This window comes from Dipodomys merriami, unplaced genomic scaffold, assembly GCF_024711535.1.
Source record: "Dipodomys merriami isolate MVZ:Mamm:240054 unplaced genomic scaffold, mDipMer1.0.p SCAF_204, whole genome shotgun sequence".
NCBI classification, from domain to species: domain Eukaryota; kingdom Metazoa; phylum Chordata; class Mammalia; order Rodentia; family Heteromyidae; genus Dipodomys; species Dipodomys merriami.
Window position 1 is genome coordinate 1,971,368 of NW_027203427.1, and position 20,749 is coordinate 1,992,116.

The window sequence follows — 20,749 nt, forward strand, 5'->3', positions numbered from 1 at the left end:
CATCAATATTTACTATAGAGTAATGAGAAAGGGATCTTACATATACTATACAGTTTTACAGGGTCATAAATTCACATTTATTAACTGAAAATATTTTATATATGGAAATATGTATGGAAAAAAGGGGTTGGATAGAGAGGACTGGGGTAGAAAGATGAAATGGTAATATGGATCAAGATGCATTATATTTATAAACTGACATGTTTAATGTACCTTTTTTGTAATACTCATAGATAACAAAAATATAACTCAAAACCAGAAATACGCCTGAAGTACTTAGTTGTCCACATTCTCATCTCTGTCCACATGATTCTTTGCATGTTGTAGATGGACTGGATTGAGACTCTTAAGTCTTCTAAACTCATATGCGATTAGAAGAGGTTTCATCTCATTCAGAATAACCACAGTAAAGAAGATTAAAGAGTGCTGGAAAATGCACTTTCTGAAGAGATTGTGATCACAGGAGCTCACAGCTGAAGACCCGGGGAGGTCAGGGCCCAACTCTCGGAATATGCCTTCTCCAGGAAGGCATTGCCCAAGACCATGTTCACACGTGCCTCTTCTTATCAGCAACTTTTAACCATAGAAAGAATTTCCGTAAGGCTCAGTCCACAGAAAATGAGCTATTTGCATGGAATAGGTTAGGGACACTTAAGCAAAACTACTTCTTGACACAAAAGAATCAGACACAACTAAACATGGATGAAATATTGTTTTCTTTCCTACTCAGAATATGTCTAGAATTCAGAATCATCATCACTATCCCCGAGAGCATGTTACAAATAATCACCTTAGATCTACTGAATGTGAATCCTCACTGATTTCTTAAGGAATCTGAATATGTTTCCTTAAGGTTTAGGATGTTGTTTATGAGAGGAGAGGAGTATCACAGGTAAAGAGATGCTTTTTATTCCTCAATCAGCCCATTAAAGAGCATTTCTATGTAAACCACACCCAAAACACACACACACACACACACACACACACACACACACACACACACACACACACACACACACACACACACACACACACACACACACACACACACACACACCTTTATCAGTCAACTGACCTAAGCTCTGAATAATGTTTAACTTAGTTTTAGCTACAGAAAATTCTAGATGCAGTAGTCTCATCTGCCTCTACTCAGGTGAGGCCTGTCTGCTTTGTTAATGTAAAGAGAACAAGTAGTAGTTGGGCCCTGGTGGCTCACGCCTATAATCCTAGTTACTCAGGAAGCTGAGATCTGAGGATCGAGGTTCAAAGCCAGCCCAGGCAGGAATCTTATCTCCAATAAACCACCAGAAAACCGGAAGTGGCACTGTAGCTCAAGTGGTAGAACTATCCCCTTGAGCTGTAGAGCTGAGGGATAGTGCCCAGGCCCAGAGTTCAAGCCCCAGGACCAAATAAACAGAAAAACAAAAAATAAAAACAAGCTGCAATTAGAGGAGTCCAAATATATGGTTTGGAAAAACCAACTATTGTGAGAACTGACTCACTCCATGAAAGGAGATATAGCCCTTCTGAAAACAGAGCCTTGAATGATCTAAACATTTCCCACAAGGAAGCCCTTCAGATGACCATGTGGGGTCTTCTGGAGCATCAGCACCAACTTCATTCTCCATGTGTTCCTTCTTACCATGTGTTGTTCTGCCAGATGACAGAGCAGAATCCTTGAGACAAGAAGCAGGGACTAAATTTTCTGTGACAAATAAGCAGAGATTGGTTAATTTAGATTGGGAATGGAGACATTAAAATATTTTATGTTAATTTAAGATAATTAGTATTATATACCTATACTTGTCTTTATATAGTTTAAAAAAGTAGGTTAAAAAACATGTCAGTATAGGAGTGGAATACATCTTAATCACTTTCTCCCTTTATTCTGTAGAGGGAAGATTTAAGAAATTCTGTGAGCAATTTGTTATGAAAATACAGTACAGAAGATAATCAGGAAAGATAATGGATTTTAAAACTCATTACATTAAATTTATTGTCATACTTTGAAGTAAAACTTTATAACATTTTTCTTTTATCCTTTTTAATTTAATTTAATTTTGTTGTAAAGGTACTGTACAGAAGGGATATAGTTACATAAGTAGGGTAATGAGAACATTTCTTGTCAAATATTGTTACCCATTCCTTCATCTTCTACTATCCCTCCACCCAAGACACCCACCCCGAATTTATAAAGTTCATTTCCAACATAGTGTTCTGAGTATCACTGTTGCATTGGTCACCCTTTGTCCTTGTTTCATCATTTTGTTATTCTCCTTCTCTTCTCAAGTCATAGAAATGTGTGTAAAAGATGCATGGTACCAGAATATAAACAGTGAGTACAGGGGATAAGCCAAAGGGAAATTTAAAAATATATAATAAAAAGAAGGAACTTGATACAGTATAGAGACCACAACAAAGACAACAAAAAAGACATCTTTTTTCTATATCTTGGAGTTCATTTGGATTAGCATTATTTTACATGGTGATGTGTATGTAGCTATTGTGATTGTCTGCAAGGACTACACTAGACATATACTAATTATGACAAATGAAAGAAACTGTGGAGCCTATGTTTCTTCGGGTCTGCTTACTTCACTTAATATGGTTTATTCTAAGTCTTTCCATTTTCTTGCAAAGGGATTTCTAGGGCTCCTTTACCCTGATGAAAACATTCTAAATAAAGATCTAGAAACACAACGAATCAAAGAATGGATGGATAAATGGTATCATATTAAGCTGCAGAGCTTCTGCATGGCAAATGCCATAGCCAGCAAGATAAATAGAAAGCACACAGACTAGGAGAAGATATTCACTAGCTATACAACAGACAAGGCTTCATATCAAAAATATAACTAAAGTTCAATAAGCACCCCTCCAAAAAATCCTCAAAGAAATAACCAGCCCATTAATATTTGAGCTAAAGAATTAAGAGTCTATTCTGGAGACCAAATAAGAATGGCCAGTAGACACATGAAGAAATTTTCATCATCTCTGGCCATAAGAGAGATGCAATTCACAAACACATTGAGATTCCACCACACCCCAGTTACAATGGCCATTATTAAGAAAACAAATAAATGTCAGAAACAATTGCAAGTGTAGAGGGGAATGGAAAAATATTTAAATAGGGGTACAGGTGGATCCATTGCAACAATAAGATGTACAAGACATTATATTGAAAAATGAACCTTATAACTTTGGCATGGACAGCAGGGCGGGGCAGGGGAAGATGGGAAGGGATGGAAAGGGGAAACAAAGGAGGAGGCAACAATGTTTGATAAGAAATACACTCATTACCTTGCTCATGTAATTGTAACCCCTCTGTATGGTATTTTCACAATAAAAAATAATAATAGATGTTAGCAGGGATGAGGTCAGCTCTTACTCTGTTGGTGGGAAGCTCACCTGGTTCAACCACTCTGGAAAGCAGTAGGGAGGTTCCTCAAAAGATTAAACAAAGAACTCCCTATAATCCAGCAATCCCACTTCTGGGCATTTACTCAAATGGCCACAAACAAGACCCACATTAATGTCCCAAGCACATCTGTGTTCTTTGCAGCACTGTTCACCTGAGCTAAGATATGGAACCAACCCAGATGCCCCTCAATAGATGAATGGATCAAGAAAATATCTACACTGGAATTCTATGCTTCTGTCAGAAAGATAGGCATTGACCTTTTACCTTCTAAATAAATGCATTTAGATCACTACCAGTAGCAGAAAATGTTGTTCTTCCTGTCAATTCTTTATGCTAAACTTCCTTTGCAAATAGAGGTTCTAACACTTGTAGCTGAGATCCCTGAACTCATAACCTAGAACTATGGGTATAAGATGCCTTTTCATCTAGCTGAACTCTGTGGTATTCTTGGTTCTCTCCCGTGAGGAGCAGCCCTGCTGCTGCTGCTGCTGGGTACATTGTCTCTCTCTAGACTATCTGCTGGAGTTTCAGGAGAGCTTGGAACTGTGCCCATTCCTTTCCTACAGACTGTCTTTGACATGAACCTGCATTCTTTGGGTCTCTGATGATGTTTAGGGTATAAGAGTGATGTGTACCCTATCTTTCCCTCAGATTGAGACTTTCACAGTGGGCTTCTTCTTCCCAGTGTTGCAGGAATCAAGGTTTTTATTGGTTGTCCCTAAACACAGAGCGTATTTGGTATCAATTTTCTCAGAAGAGCAGGACTTAACTTCCCCTTGGCTCTTCCCACACTGTTGCACTCACCTGGAGATTTGCATATCGCTCCCTAAGGAGGACCTTCCTTTCTAAGATCTGAACTTGCCTTCACCTGCCAACACTCCTCATTTAACGCTTAAAAATGAAGTCCTCCTCTCAGCTCCTGGGGCTGTTAATGCTCTGGATCCCTGGTAAGGGCAAAGGGAGATGAGGAACAAGAGTGGGTGGAAAGGTGAGATCTAAGGGTCCAATTGTGCCCTATCTGTGTAGATCCTGTTATCCATGTTGGGACAGTGATAGTTTAGGTGTGAGAGAGTGAGGAACAGTCCAGAAATTGCTAAAAATGTGCTTGGACGAAGACTGTTAGATGAAAATACAGTCAGTGACTCTTAGAGACCTCTTTATACTTTAGAAATACCTCTATTTATAAACTTTCATATTTTTAATTATTAATCAATAAGAAATACAAAAACAGGCAATATATATCAAAATACAAATAATATCAGGATGTCTATGTCGTGAATAACCTTGCACTTCTGTCTTCTTCTAATTTCAGGATCCAGTGGAGATGTTGTGATGACCCAGACTCCAGTCTCCCTGCCTGTCACGTTAGGAGATCCAGCCTCCATCTCCTGCAGGTCTAGCCAGAGCCTCCTGCATAGCAGTGGAAACACTTATCTGAATTGGTACCTGCAGAAGCCAGGCCGGTCTCCACAACTCCTGATATACACAGTTTCCAACTGATTTTCTGTGGTTCCAGACAGATTCACTGGCAGTGGATCAAGCATAGTTTTCACACTGACATCAGCAAGGTAGAGCCAGAGGATAATGGAGTTTATCACTGCCTTCAAGATACACATAAGCCTCCCACAGTGATACATCCCTGAACTAAAACTTCCCTTTAGGCTGCATGAGCTACCCTTAGGGGTTACTGGTCTAGGGAACTGCAGAACAGATCATCTCAGTCTGTCTAGAAGGAACATATTTTGATCAATGTAACGATGAGTAACTATGAGTGCAGATGAGGTTTGTGTGACAATATGACTTCATTCAATCTACAATCATGGAACAGGAGAACAATCATGGAAGCACAGAGACCATGAGACTTCAGATTAACCATGAAGTATTTATTGAAAAAATTCTTTGTGTCTTAAGTAATATTATAGCTAACAGGTAATATAAGAATGAAATGTCTTTTGTAATTTTATTCCTTTATAATTAACTTGAAATATTTCCATCAAGCACATGGTCCTGGCTCAAAACTATAGCAAATGCTGTGCTTTCTGTTCACCATCTGGAGGTCCAGTTGTGCATTCTTTGCCTCTGCTCTATGTGTTCCCCAAATGCTGCTTTACCTTCAAGCCCTTAGCAGAGTTTGGTCACTGTCCTTTGGTTACATTAACCTTCCCCCAGTTACAGTACTGCACCCTGTACACTGATCTATCATCTTCTGTGCCCCAGGCTCTGGCTCTATTTAAGAGAGTCGAGTGTGATCAAGCCCTGTCATGGTGTCCATAGGTCCCAAATTGGAAGATTAAGTCTTGTTCAATAAGCACAGCACTCATAACTCTGTCTGGTGAGCATTAGTGTCTTGATTTGAAAAAATCATGGCATGAGGTCATCATTAATAACTTAATTTTATTTTACATCCATCTGTATAATCCTAAATTTTAAACAATGACACCCTAGTATTTGGGTGATACTCTGGGTTATGCCAGCATGTAGTATGCATCTGCATCAAACGGTGTAAACTGTTTCACCATGATTTTCTCAAATCCATCTGGGATATTAAAGGTTGGAGTTTGAGATGCTCTGAGCTCCAGATTTTATCATTCATTGGCAAAATATATGACTAGAATGTATATTAACAAATGAGATACCTTTGATTCATTTTTGAACAGTTATTGTAAAGTTTATCCTCATTTGTAGCATTCTGTAGAATGCTAGTCAGAACTACGTCAGAGTGTAATCTCAGTTCTCACCTCTGTCCTGGCAAGCATCTTACCCACATTGAGAGGCACCCTTCTGGTTTCTAATTCTCACTGAGTCTCCTCATTGTGTAAGTTTGTGGGTCACCAGAAAAGAAAAAGGAAATGATCCCTGAGCTTCCAGCATGGTGCTGACGCTGGGTGACTGATAGCTGTCATCACTACTCCCATCTTAGAAACAGTTGGTTGAAGGTACTGGAGCTTACTTGGAAGTATTTCCAGATACTTTTATTGGTTCTAAGATTAGTGCAACAAATCTTCATTGCAGTTTGGTAAATAAAAAGAAGAAATTACATTAAGCATTGTCAACATTTGACAAGTAGTGGAAAACCTCTCTTGAAAAACACATACATGGTCAAACACACATACTGAATATAACTATATAACACTCATTTACCTTAATGTATATTAATATACATTTCTTCTTAATTTTTTCCTGAAATGAGACATATGCTCATCATCCCTTAGTACTTGTTACAAATGCAGAATAGCTGATACACCTTGGTCTATAGAATGATGCGCTGCCTTTTATCAAAGTTACACTTGTTCTACAATCATTTGAAATTCCTGATTTAGAAGAACTTACCTTGGTAAATGATATCTCTTATGAAAAGTTGTTGGCAACAACAACATTTTTGTGTAAGTAATAACAATTATTTTTTCTTCTTTGATGTTGAAGTTTAGTTCATAATTATTTACTATTTGTAAGATCCAATACCTTGAAAGTCTCATGGAATGATTAGTTCTTATTAACTTGATGAACTATTGAGAAATAATGATTTCAAATTTGTATTTCTCTTCTGGAAATACATGGACATACATGTGTTTCTATATCTTGACCTCAAGATAGTGTTCATGATCTTATGTGTTAAATGTTTTTTTGGTGTCTGTTCCAGATCAAACACATCCACACATCCACACAATGGAGACAAGTCCAGTGACCTGCAACAGAACTCTCCAGTTGAACCCTGCCTGCATTGGGCAAATCATTGCAATGGTGAACTTCTCTATGACCTAAGATTCATGTTCTGTATTAGGATCCCCTGGGTTTGGAATTTTTTACACACCATCATTGTTGAAACACTGACTGATTTCATGTCAAATAGGCACACAGAGAGATGAATTTTTATAAAAACTGACTACATAACTAAACTATTTAGAAAAATTATAAAGAAAATACAGGGATAATATGAACATGTGAATCAATGAAGTAGAGTAAGATCTTCCAAGGAACCTTCTATCAGAAACAATTAATTTGCAAGAGATCCACCAACATCAATAAATATCAGAGGTATTGAAAAGACTTAGATATAACTTGTGAAAGTACTTATGATAATAAGTTTACAACAATATACACATTAACAAGTTGTATGTTTGTTCATATAAACTTGTATAAAGAGTTCAGTTGCCTGCAGCTCTCAACTCTGTTCTCTGCTCTGTTAGTGATGAATAGGACTCAGTCATTCTACAACTTTGAATCATAAATAAAGCCCTCATTCCCCATATGGATAGGGATCCAGAGAGGGAAGGGTTTCTGGAAAATGCACTTAATGCAGAGACTGTGTAATGAAGTTCAGAGCTGACTACACAGTGTGGTCCTATGGCCTAACTCTCAGGATTTGAGCAGGAGAGCATTGCCCAAGAACATTTCCATATTGCATCTAAATGTCATCAGCAGGTGGTAATAAAAGCAACAAAGTTTCATAAAGTCACACATCAATGGAAATAAAGTATATATATATATATATATATATATATATATATATATATATATGAGGCTCTTTACAAACTAAATTCTGCTTAACAAAATAAAAAGAAAATTCAACTGAATATGGAAATAATATTATTTTCTTTCTTATTCAGACCTTTCCAGAATTCAACAATATCATCAACAACACTGAAAACAATACAAAATTTTGCAAATACAAAATTATAAACCACTTGAGTATACTGAATGTGACTCTGCATTTCAACATGTTGGCAGGTGATCTTTATTAGGTTTAGGAAGCCATGTTTAACCCAGTAGCTGGTGGTTCACAGCTGCTATTTTAGCTTCTCAGGAGTCTGAGGCCTGAGGATTGTGGTTCAAATCCAGCCAAGGTAAGAAAGATATTAAGACACTTATCTCCACTTAATCACGAAAAATCTGGATGAAGAACTGTGACTGAAGGTGGCAAGGCACTAGCATTGAGTAAACAGAGTTTAAGGACACTGCCCACGCCCTGAGTTTAAGCCTGAAGACTGCCACAAACAAGCAAACAGACAAAAACAAAAACAAAAGAAAATCAGCTGGTTTAGAGGATGATTATCAAGGTTGAAAGATTCTCTTTACTTCTCTATTAGCCTCTATTAAGAATATATCTAGTTAATCCACATCTTAAACACATGCATGTGCATATACACACATGAATGTGCACATATATACATGCACATGCAGGTGAATATACACATATACACAGTCTATTTCCAGTTGCTATAAAAAAGTAAGTCACTTTCAATAGTTTGATGCACAGACTTATTCATTCAGAGAATGATAATCAGTTTTTAGTTGGCCTAATTGAAAAAATGCCACAAACCTTACAAACTATACTATTCTGCTTTGGGCCAATGTCCTAGGCAGTTGTGGGGAGGGGACTTGTGGAAGGTCATGCAAAGTGCATCTTGAGAGACTCCTACTAGGATGTGAAGGCTTAACAGGCATGAGTCAGGGAAGGGCTTAGAGGAGGAACTGTGGGAAGAGGTGGGGCAGCCAGAGGACTATATAAGGCAGGCAGCTGGCAGGCAGAGTCACTCTGGACACTGCCCAGCAATGCCATGTGCCTCACAGTGACCAACCAGAGACAAGTATTCTGAGCACGGTGAGTGACCCATGGCATCCAGGAACCTAGGTGAGTGGCCCAGGCACCTATGTAAACGTGGACATGGTTGGCAAAAGGATGGAGGTGGCCAGGTGGGTGTGTGGAGCTGTGAGGCAGATTCAGGAGCGCCTAGCCTCCAGCACAGATGCCCAGAACCTCCACAAATCCTTGAGGCTGCTCTCAGTCATTCCCATCATGGCAGAAATCCTTGCCACCACGGGTGTCAGAAGGGTAGTGAAGAGTTTTAGGAAGCACCCACAGGTGGCTGGTTTGGCCAAAGAACTGTACAAACACTGGAAGACCTTGGCTGTGCTGAGCCACAAATCAGAAGCTCAGAGCCAGGTCCCTGATCATGATGGAGTCTAGAGCCCAGGAAGTATGATCTTGGGCAGGGGGAGGGGCAGAGGGAGGTGGAGGATGGTGAGAGGGAGCAGGAGGACCTGTTGAAGGCGTCAAATGTGGATCTGTCCTCTCAGAGCAGGGCAAGTGAACCCCTGGGTGGAGGAGTCCAGGTGTGTGGTTCCCGGGTCTCTGTAGAGGTGGCCAGGGGTGGCATGGGGACGCAGACCGCCGAGTGGGTGTGGGGAGCCGTGCGGCTGCTCCAAGAGCACCTGGCCTCCAGCACACATTCGGAGGAGCTCCGCAAATCCTTGAGTCTGCTCTCCGTCTTGCCCATCACGGCAGAAATCCTTGGCGCCACGGGTGTCAGAGACATGGTGAAGGGTTTTAGGAAGCACCCGCTGGTGGGCAGTATGGCAAAGGAGCTGGACACACGCTGGGAGACCTTGGCTGTCCTGGGCTGCAACCCAGTGCTTCTTTCGGCGATTCTACAGCAGGTCTCTGAACAGGATGGCGCTCAAGAGCCCAGGAAGGAGGCTCTTGTGCTGTCAGAGTCAGGGTGGGTGCGAGAAGACAAGATGAAAGAGTTAAGTTTAGTTTGGGGCTCCGGGGAAAAGCCATGGTGCCCAGGAAGGGAGGCCCCAGATCTGGGCCAGAGCTCCCATGGCCTGGGAAGCTGTGTGAGCTCCAGGGACCTGGCAAGCAGACTGTCAGCCCTTGACCCAGTAACAGGTGGGAGAAGCATCCCCAAGTGGCCCCAGCATCCTCTGGGGGCAGCATCAGTCCTCATCACTGGTCCATGGACAGCTCCACAGGCTCTCAGGACCCTGGGCCCACTGGTACTGGGGGCATGCCTGGCATCGGTTGCCCTCCCCAACTGTAGGTCCAGGACTCACCAAGGTGCCTACAGGAGGGTCTCCCTTGGGAACCCCAGGAACAGGACATAGCCAAAAGAGGGGTGCTGATCCTCTGTGGAGGAGAAAGTAGGATTAGGCCCTCTAAGGTCAGACCTCTGGCAACCCAGAGAAGCTGTGTGGGGGCAATCACCAGAGCGAATCCCAGCAACAGCATGAATTCCGGGCACCTCCACAATCTTTCGAGGATGCCCTCAACCAGACCCAGCTGCTGCCGAGGAGACAGAGGACCAGGGGCAGGATTCGTGCTCCTGCCGCCTCGGCTCCAGGAGGTCTGAAAGGGAATGGCTCCCAAAGCCCCAGTAGACCCTCAGATTTGGTGCATAGCTCAGTCTTGAGGGTGAGCACAGACAATTGGCCCCAGCCCCAGCCAACTATACAGCCAGTGTTACCAATTCCACACAAGAAGCCAGGGTGCCAATGGTGCTGCTCAGCACTGAAACCCCTAATTTCCCTGGGTCGCAGGCCAACTCTGGTGGGCTGCCCGACCTGCAGTGGATGTCCCCATTCCCTCCACCTGGGCTTGGAGCCTCTGTGCCCTGGAAAGTGGGAGAAGGAGAAGGGAATGTGGTGGGGAAGGGGCAGCCTTGCCTTTTGTCAGAATGTCCCTGAAGATGCCTCTGTACTCTGGACTAAAGCACGGTTCCCTCGCTCCCTGATGCAGCCAGGATGTCCAGGGCCTCCCACAACACATTGTTCCAGCCAGTCCCAGGCCACCCTGCATTCTCCTCGCACCGGTTTCCAGGACTTATACCGCTTCTCCGCACCAGCATCAAGGTAACACTCACCCCAGGCCAGTGGCACACAGAGTTTGCAAGCAGTGAGTGCCAGGGTCTAGCCTGCCCAATCCAAGAAGAGCAGAGGGAAATGGGTCCAGAAGCTTCTACCCCCACCTCCAGAAAAGCCTCCTGGCCCTGGTGCAAGCTTCTTGGCCAGACTGTAAGGCCAGCCATGTCCCGAGGAGGCAAGGTCATGCCCGAACTGGCCCACACTGTGAGTGTGCACATCGCCAACCACCTGGCAAGTGCTGCTGGCAGTGCTCCTCAGCCAGGAGCTGGAGGTATAGGAGGAGGAAGGGGTGCTGGTAGTGTTGCTAGTGCTTGTGGGGGTGGAGGAGAGAGTGGTCTGGAAGGCAGGATGTTTCATCCACAAGCTCAGACAACAGCCTGTGCCCCTTCCAGTACCACCATGGCTGCCCCCAGGCCCATGGGCAACATCACAAAGGCCGCTGATATAAGAACTGCCGGGCTATGGTCAAGAGCATTTTTGAGGACAACCAAGGCAATGGCAAGTCCCCCTGGTGATGAGCTCAAGAAGCCTGAAATAATGGGGAGATATCCAAAGGACACCGCCAACTGACTTTCCAATGCCTCTGCCAGGGCTACAGTCTCACAATATGTCCACTGTTACCTTACTCCTGGGATCCTAGCACCTCATGGCTACTCCTCCTTCATTAACTCCAGCCCCTATACAACTTGAAGGAAAATGTCCTAAGGAACAGGTATCTCTCACATGGATTGGTTTAGAAGATATAAAAATTAATAAGTCTTAATACTCTCGAGGAGGGAGGTATTTTTCTCCCATTCATAGAGAATAGCTGTGTGAAGATGCACCATGTGCCCACACATAGACCCACATAGTGCACATATTCTGCAGATCAGCTGTGGATAGGGAAAAGCAGTCAAACATGGTCAAAATCAGTGAAATTAATTTTATACCAATATATAAATGAACCGTGCAGTATAGTGGGGGAATTTCAAATCACAGGGAACATCTGTATAGAGCAAAGAATAGACACACACATGTACACAACAAACACACAATCAGTGTGTTTATGTGTCTCAGACTCAAATAAAGCACAGACTACTTGGTGGGCCTCTGGATAGGGAAAAGTAATCACATGTTTTCCAAAGAGAAGAAAAGCTGGAGGATCTCTGACTCAAGACTTCAGTGAACATGATTCCAAAAAGACCAGATAGGAAAGTACAGGAGCCTGTCATCTCCACTGAACTACTCTTCCCCAAAGGCATTCCACCCTCAAAATCATTGCTGGAAGTGGAGCTTTGGCTCAAGTGGTAGAACACTATCCTTGAGGAAGGAAACCTCAACAGTTCAACCAGGCCCTGAGTCAAGACCCAGGATCAGAGCCAAACAAATAAATAGTGACAATTAAAAATTTATGAAAAATCTTGTAAATTAAAAAGGTTTAAATATTTTAAGAATATCCAGGTGAAAGATGATTCATGGAAAAGCTGAGAGACACAGGTGGGCTCCAACTGGTGAGGCAGCTGGAGAGGCACACTGGAGCCAAGGGGTTCACAGCCAGGCTGCCTGAGAAACCAACACCTCATGTCCTAGGAAGCATTGTGTGTGAGGGCTTGGAGGCAGAGGGAAGAGGAGGAGGAAGCAGTTGAACGCCATCTTTACCAGCACAGGTGTGGGTGGACATTACTTCTAGGTGCTTGATGAACCTGAGGCAACCACCCCTGTCCACACCACATTATATACATCAAGAGGGAGAGGCTCCAACAGCACTGGTCTTGCAAAGTCCCCCTTTCATTTTCCCTAGAATGCTGGAGATTGGCATGTAGGGTATAGAGAGGTGTTAGCTACCATTGATTTCATGCCTTCATTCAGTGGGCTCTGGTGGGAATGTGATGGCTGTCAATGACATGAGTGCAAAAAAAAAGGTCTAGGGTATTTCTTGTGAGCAATGAATGATGAAGAGACAGTAGCCTGGGTCTCATATAGTGTTGAACATCTGCAAGATTCACAGGAGTGTAATGCATTGTCTGTAACTAACAATGTCCTGTGCTGATCCCATGCAAAGAAACCTGATGTTCTGTCACTCCCCTCATCACATGTAAAAAGAGCTTCCAGACTGCTTTCTGCTTCAAGGGGTAGACTAGCACAGCTGGGTTTAGGAACATGTTGCATGCTGTGACATGATAACCGAAGATCCATCAGGGTTTCCCCAACATGGAGCAGAGGCAGTAGGACTCTATGTTCATCAGTCAGATCTGCATTAGCAATGTTCTGTGTAACCATAGGAAGAAAGACACCTAAGCCTGTGCAAGATTCTTTCTCCATAACCACCCGCAGCCTTCTTGCACACCTAGTCATTAGCTAATATCCAAAAGAAGACACTGACTCTGTAACTGAGCTTGTACTGGATTACCATGTGGCTCATTTCTTTTACCTTTACCCCCCAGGATTTCCCCCATCAAATGCAACCTTGTGTCAAATATAAATTTATCAAATAATGGATAAAAATAAAAACATAGTGACCATCAGTCTAAATAGAAGAATGATGTTTACTGTGACATCTTATACTCACTGGTCCTTATTCTTCTGCTTTCTTGTGATGACACGAATATATACTTTTATTTTATTATTTAAATATTTTGTATAGGCAGAGTACTTACTTGCTACTTCCCTGACAAAAGCATTGTACCGGGGTTAAAAATCCCTTTCAATGGTTTAAAGTGATAGCATTTTTTAGGATCATCATAAAAATAAAAATGTAATCAAACAATATATCAATACATTATTCTGACAATATAACCATCCGAATTTGAAAACAAATATGACTTGTTTATTTCATAGTAACCTATGCAAATATGTGCTTTCCTTTGGTTTCTTTTAAAACAGTCCTGTCTTACTAGATGTCAATAATGCTTGTCATGTCAGTTTCAAACATTTACATGGTATAATGAAAACAAAAGAACACTTCCATCACCATGGAAAGATAAAGAAGACTTTGGTCAAGAGAATAAATTAGTTTAGAGAAATATCTCAAGATAATGGAAATTCCTACTAACTCTAATTGAGAAGAACTGGAATTTGACAGTATAGCTTCCTAATTCCAATGGTATTTACTATCATCTGGTACTTACACCAGCAAAACAGTAGGGGTCACTCAACTCATATATGTACAGACATTTTTCTCATTACAACTTCTGGACTAACTTTTTCAGACTTAATTCCAAGGAGAGTAGGAGAAAAACAAAGGAGAGGCTAATAATGCTTGACAAGAAATGTACTCATTACATTACTCATGTAACTATAACCCCATCTACACAGCATCTTTGCAATAAAATAATTTTTTTATTATTTTATTTTATTTTATTTGAGAACATACTGTACAGAAGGGTTACAATTACATGGGCAGGATAATGCATACATTTCTTACCAAGTATTGCAGCCTCCTCCTTTGTTTACCCTTCACCTCCCTTCCCAGCCTCCCCCCTCCCCCCCACCCAATCTTACCCCCCTCCCCCCACACACACACCGACATTGTAAAGCTGGTTTTGTTGCAACAGGTCCACCTGAATCCTTAAACGACTTGTTTGTCCCCATCTCCTCCACATGTTATACTGACATCAAATATAGTGAAAGCGGGGGTTACACTGTGGGGGAGGGACATACAAAGCAACAAAGAAATAATCTTATAAATGCGTTAGAAACACATGCATGAAAGAAACGAAAACATTAAAATACATATTTAAGGGTTCATTTTCCTATCATCACATTATCTGACCTTTTCCGCTTGACTCATACCTATACTAGATATTGCAAATAAGGGAAACCATGGGACCTATGTTTCTTTGGGCCTGGCTTACTTCTCTTAATATAATTTTTTCCAAACCTTTCCATTTCCTAACAAATGGGGAAATGTCATTCTTTCTGATGGAGGCATAGAATTCCATTGTGTATATATACCACATTTTCTTGATCCATTCATCTACTGAGGGGCATCTGGGTTGGTTCCATATCTTAGCTATGGTAAATAATGCTGCTTAAACATAGTTGTGCTGGTAGCTTTAGTGTGGTCTTGTTTGTAAACATTTGGGTAAATGCCCAAAATGCTGGATCATAGGGGAGATCTATGTGAAATCTTTTGAGGAACCTCCATACTGCTTTCCAAAGTGGTTGAACAAGTTTACATTCCCACCAACAATGAAGTAAGGTTCCTTTCTGTCCACATCCCCTCCAGCATCTGTTGTTGTTAGAGTTCTTGATTTTTGCTGTTCTAACTGGAGTGAGGTGATATCTCAATGTTGTTTTGATTTGCATTTCTTAATAAAATAAAATTTTAATAGACACCAATGGATCCCACTTCTAATTCTACCTAACTGAGGATTGAGAATGTGTGGTTTGAAGGCCATCCTGGACCAGAACGTTCACAAGACCCCTTTTAAGCTGATACAGCTGGACACAGTGGTCTGTACATTTTATCCTAAGCTATGCAAGGGTATGAGATTTGGAGGATTGCATTGACAATTGGGTTATTTTAAACTCATATTCACCTTTTGTTGCCACCTTACTGGGGCTCCAAGATGTGGTGTTTAGCTGCTTCTTTCCTTGAAAGTAGAGACAGGTCTTCAGCCACTGAATAGGATGCATAGTCCTTCTTGCCGGCTATTCATAGAGCACAGGAGAGAGCTACAGAGCAAAAAGGTACCTTTAAACTGTATTCAGATGCAGAGAAGACTGTTAAGAAATGTCTACTTTGGGGATAAGAGACTTCAAACTCAGAAGCTATTTAGAAAAAACAGGCAGATTCAATTTTACATGCCCTGAGATTCAAGGATCTATTCCATCCACCCTGAGTTTGGAGTAATGTTTTGTGACTAGACATCACTTTTATATTATGCAAACACACCCCATGTGATCAGAAAGAACATCCATTTAAGCCTTGGAAGGGAACCTGTTTCTTTGTGAATTAATCTGTCCTCAAACAGTGAGGGTTGGGGCTGTGTGTGATGACAGAGTCTACAGGACAGTGTGCAGAACCTGTGGTCCAATCATGCTCCTCTACTCGCCAACATCTGCCTCCAGGGGATGGCAAAGAATTCCCTCAACAAGTAGTTTTCCAAGGCACAGGAGGCGCAGCAGCCAGACAGTGTCGTGGCCCCAAACAATTGCACTTGGCAACACAATAGACATTACAAGGCAGTGCACCTGCCTCAGTCTTTTCCTTAATGATGGCCAGATCCTAGGCACTTGACAGGATCACATTTTTGGGGGGGGGTCTGGTCGTGGGGCCTGAATTCTGGGCCTGGGCACTGTCCCCCAGCTCTTCAGCTCAAGGTTAGTGCTCTAACACTTGAGCCACAACGCCACTTCCGGCTTTTTTCTTTTTGCTTATGTGTTGCTGAGGAATCGAACCCAGGGCCTCATGCATGCAAGGAAAGCGATCTACCACTGAGACACCTTCCCAGCCCAGACAGGATCACATATTGCTCATCAGAAAATTAGTCATTTTGTCCCATTGTACACAGAGAAATAGAAAGAAATATATGATTAAGTGCCCAATTATCAAGAAGAAATAATTTAGGTTTACCAATTAGATTGTAAAAATAATTCCATGGGGTTTTATATTCACATTTTTAGGTATAAACATCTCTGCTGTTATCCAATTTATTTTTTTAAAATGTTATGAGCTCACTACTGTAAGAAATGGGCTTTTTCCTCTGTGTCAATTTTTTTCAGCTATGATCACTCTGATTAGTTTATTAGATCCAATAACAACATTTCTATTATTTTTTGTGAATTTTATTTTATTGTAAAAATGCTGTACTGAGGGGTTACATTTACATGAGGAAGGCAGTGAGTACATTTCCTGTCGAACATTGTTACCCTTTCCCTAGTTGTTCCCCTCTATCCCTTTCTTCCCCCACCACCCTCACCCCTTCACCCTCCCCTTCCCCCTTCCTTCCCTGAAGTTGTAAAGTTCATTTCCAATATACTCTCTTGTGGATATGTTTCAATGTGTCATCGTATGTCTTTGTTTCACAATTTTGTTATTCCTCTTCCCCTCCCCAAATTAGACAAATGTATATACAAGATGCAGGGTATGAAAATCAAGTACAGTAACAACAGGGGATATACCATAGGGGGAAGAACATACAAAGGAAACAAAATAATCACATAGTACATTAAAAATAACAACAATAAAGAAAGACCTCTTGTGTCCATATCTTGGGGTTCATTTCACTTAGCATCATGTTATATGGTCATATGTACATAGCTTTTGAGCTTTTTCTGCTCATCTCATAAAATTGTCTTATACATACACTAAGTATTGTAAATGAGGGAAACCATGGGACCTATATTTCCTTGGGTCTGGCTTACTCCACCTTAGTTCTCTGGTACTGACTGTCTTTTTTTTTTTGCCAGTCCTGTACTTGAACTCAGGGCCTGGATGCTATCCCTGGCCCTCTCTGTGCTCAAGGTTAGTGCTCTACCACTTGAGTCACAGCATCACCTCTGGCTTTTTCTGTGTGCATGGTACTGAGGAATTGAACCGAGGGCTTCATGCATACTAGGCAAGCACTCTACCAATAAGCCACATTCCCAGCCCAGGACTGACTGTCTTATTTCACTATTAGTAGGGTGATTCTTTCTCCATCCTCATATCCACTCTTCTTCCACCTGCAACTGAGAGCTATTCCTCTAATTGTTCTACTCTCAAACCCATCAGAAGAATGATAATCAGGAGACCTTGTCTGCACCAGGACTGCATGCTTATCATAAGCCAGATCCAGCATCAAAGTTCTACTCATTATGTGGAGGGGGAAGAGGAAAACATGAATTTATTTCTATACTCTGCTTTGCTCCAATAGTGTGTGAAATAGTTCAGTTAGCAGGGTTGCTATAGGAACCTGTCATGTAGGGCCTGGTACAGATGGACTCTGACTTTGTCAATGCCTTGTCTGTGAGCTACTGGCCTTTGGGGAGCATTGATATCTTTGTGCACCTGCAGCAACTGCTTGGATTCACAATAAGATTGTGGATTCATTGTCAAGCAAATGTCCTGTCTGTGTCTTTCCAGTTGTGACATCCAGCACAAGGGTGAACAGCTTCCTCACATGCTAGACTCCAGGTGGGAGCCTTCCTCATCATACTCTGGATTTATCACATGTGGCATTTTCCCTTGTCTTCTCTGGGTTTTGCAGCTCTGGTGTCCCACTTCACACTTCACTATGCTACATGTCATCCTTTCAGAGCTTGTTTATGTCATAAACTCTATGTTCAATCACTGAAAACTTCTTTAATTACAAATTCCATTAAATTGGAGGTGCTATAGGAATTTACAGTTTTAAGAGGCAGAGTAAATTGAAGTTTAGTTCAGCCTTGGTTTAGAGAATAGCTCAGGTTCTGAGGAGGAATAACTTGGATTAAGAACAATAAGGCATGAATGTCATCAAGACTTTAGGAGACTTGCAGCTCAGAAATGTAAAATGATAATAAGGCTGTGCCTGTAGCCAGGTCCTTTCAGTATACAGAGAGCCAATGTCTGATGTTAAGTCTACTAGATGATGGTAGCGGGAAAGTGCATTCAGAAACAGAGGACAGCAACCTGGAGTTGATAGTAAAACCCAATGGCTAGCCTGTACATTGTACACCATAGCACAATACTGCACATACTTTAATTTCATACTTTTCATTGTCTTTCATTAAGTCTTAATTGATACTTGTCTATCATCTATTTATTTAACTGTCAATCTCTCTGTCAACCTACATACCCATGTAGCTTGAGTAATTGAATAATTGTGTCCATGGTTAACAAATGGTTTCAAGGAAACCAAAGACTTAGAAAATCTGATCTAAATCATTAATTCTACATTTTGGTACCGTTTTTGCTTGAAAAATTGACTTAGATAAAATGCTAACATGAAAAGTGTATCATGACCCATGTATAAATTAAAATTCATTGTATTTAACCAGAGAGCCATTCTGTCCCATGAACCCCAGAGAGAAACATTTTCTTCAGGCACATCAGTGCTACCCTCGTATGTTTTTTGTATCTGGGACATCATGTCTGGGCTGAGATACTGAAATCACGTTGGTGCAGCTGTTTTGGCCCCTTCCAACCCCTACTGATTTGCATGTGCCCAGAGAACAGCCCACTGCCCTGAGCAGTTCTTGAAAGCTGCTCACATCCTGGGCAGGAGTCAGTCTTAGTCAGCACACAGCATGGACATGAAGGCCCCTGCTCAGTTCCTGGGGCTCCTGCTGCTCTGGATTACAGGTAAGGAAAGAGTCTAAGCTGAGGGTCTCCTCAGTCTGCTGTAGTCAGTGATGCGTGGCTGTTTATGAAGCTTTCTTATAACATGCTTGATTCTTTGTATACTTATTACTTTTCCAATGGCAGGTACCAAATGTGACATCCAGATGACCCAGTCTCCATCCACTTTGTCTGCATCTCCTGGAGATAGAGTTTCCATCACTTGCTGGGCCAGTCAGGGCATTAACAATTGGTTAAGCTGGTACCAGCAGAAACCAGGGGGAGCTCCAAAGCTCCTGATCTATGGTGTAAAGTATTTACAATCCGGGATCCCCTCCAGATTTAGTGGCAGTGGATTGGGGACAGAGTTTACTCTCACCATCAGTAGCCTGCTGCCTGAAGACATTGTCACTTATTACTGTCAACAGAATTATAATAACCCACCCACAGTGATACAAGCCATAACATAAACTTCCAAGAAGCAGAAGTGTGAGCCTGGGCTGTCCCAGCTGCTTTCCTCATGCTTCCTCTTGCAAGAGCTGTCCTAGAATCATAGGACATGAATCCTGCCCAGGGTATCCTGGACCAGCGAGCTTCTGTGTCTCAATCTTTGGAGTAAGTGTAATTATAGATGTGCGATACTGGCACTGGGCTGAATGTTGAAATATTAAAATGACATTCCAGACTATAAACATGGAAATACTCTGCCTTTATTCAAGTTTCTTTTAATCTTGAATAGATATTCACAATGTGCACGGAGACACTTCGAAATTATTTCAAAAGTTTTATTTTGAGATTTTTAAATACTTTATGCATAAATTTCATCAGCAAGTAAAGACAGTTTGCCATTGCTTTTTCTGCTTCAGATCTTTTGTACTTTTTTTCCAATTCATTTTATCTTTTCTTATTGCATTTGGAGAACCTCAGTACAATTTTAGGTACAGAAGGTAATAGTGAACATTTTATACTTTAATAAAACTTGAGTGTTAAAATGCTAAATAACTATATTAATGAGTACAAAGTTTGTTGCAGGGTTTTCCTATTTATTAAAACAGGTATTTTCCATTATTCCTGGCCTGCTGATATGTCATGGATAGCTGTTGACTCTATTAGAAATATTGTTTTACATAAATGGAGACAGCCTATAGTTTTTCTCTTTAACTCAATCAGAATGATGAAGTGCAGAGATAAGTTATCTAATTTTAAAAGAGATTTCTGCTTGTGGAATATATTCAACTTAATCAACATACATTGCCTGAGTAAAATAAGGAAAATGAGAGAGAGAGAGAGAGAGAGTAAGAGAGAGAGTAAGAGAGAAGCAAAGTAGGAGATAGTGTGAAAGGAAGGAGAGAAAGGGAGGGGTGAAAGGAGGATAAATTTAGTTTATTCCTATTTTCTAAATCCTAGTCCCACTTAGCAATCAAGCTGAAATTATCAAGAGAAACATTGAATACAAACAA

General features: G+C 41.4%; 1 gene segment (V, D, J or C); it reads left to right on the forward strand.

The window, feature by feature from the left end:
- The first annotated feature begins 19,248 nt into the window (after positions 1 to 19,248).
- LOC138833386 (immunoglobulin kappa variable 1-39-like) lies at positions 19,249 to 19,759 on the forward strand. The segment is given in 2 exon segments: positions 19,249 to 19,313; positions 19,437 to 19,759. Coding segments are annotated over 2 exon segments (378 nt in total).
- Positions 19,760 to 20,749: the final 990 nt, after the last annotated feature.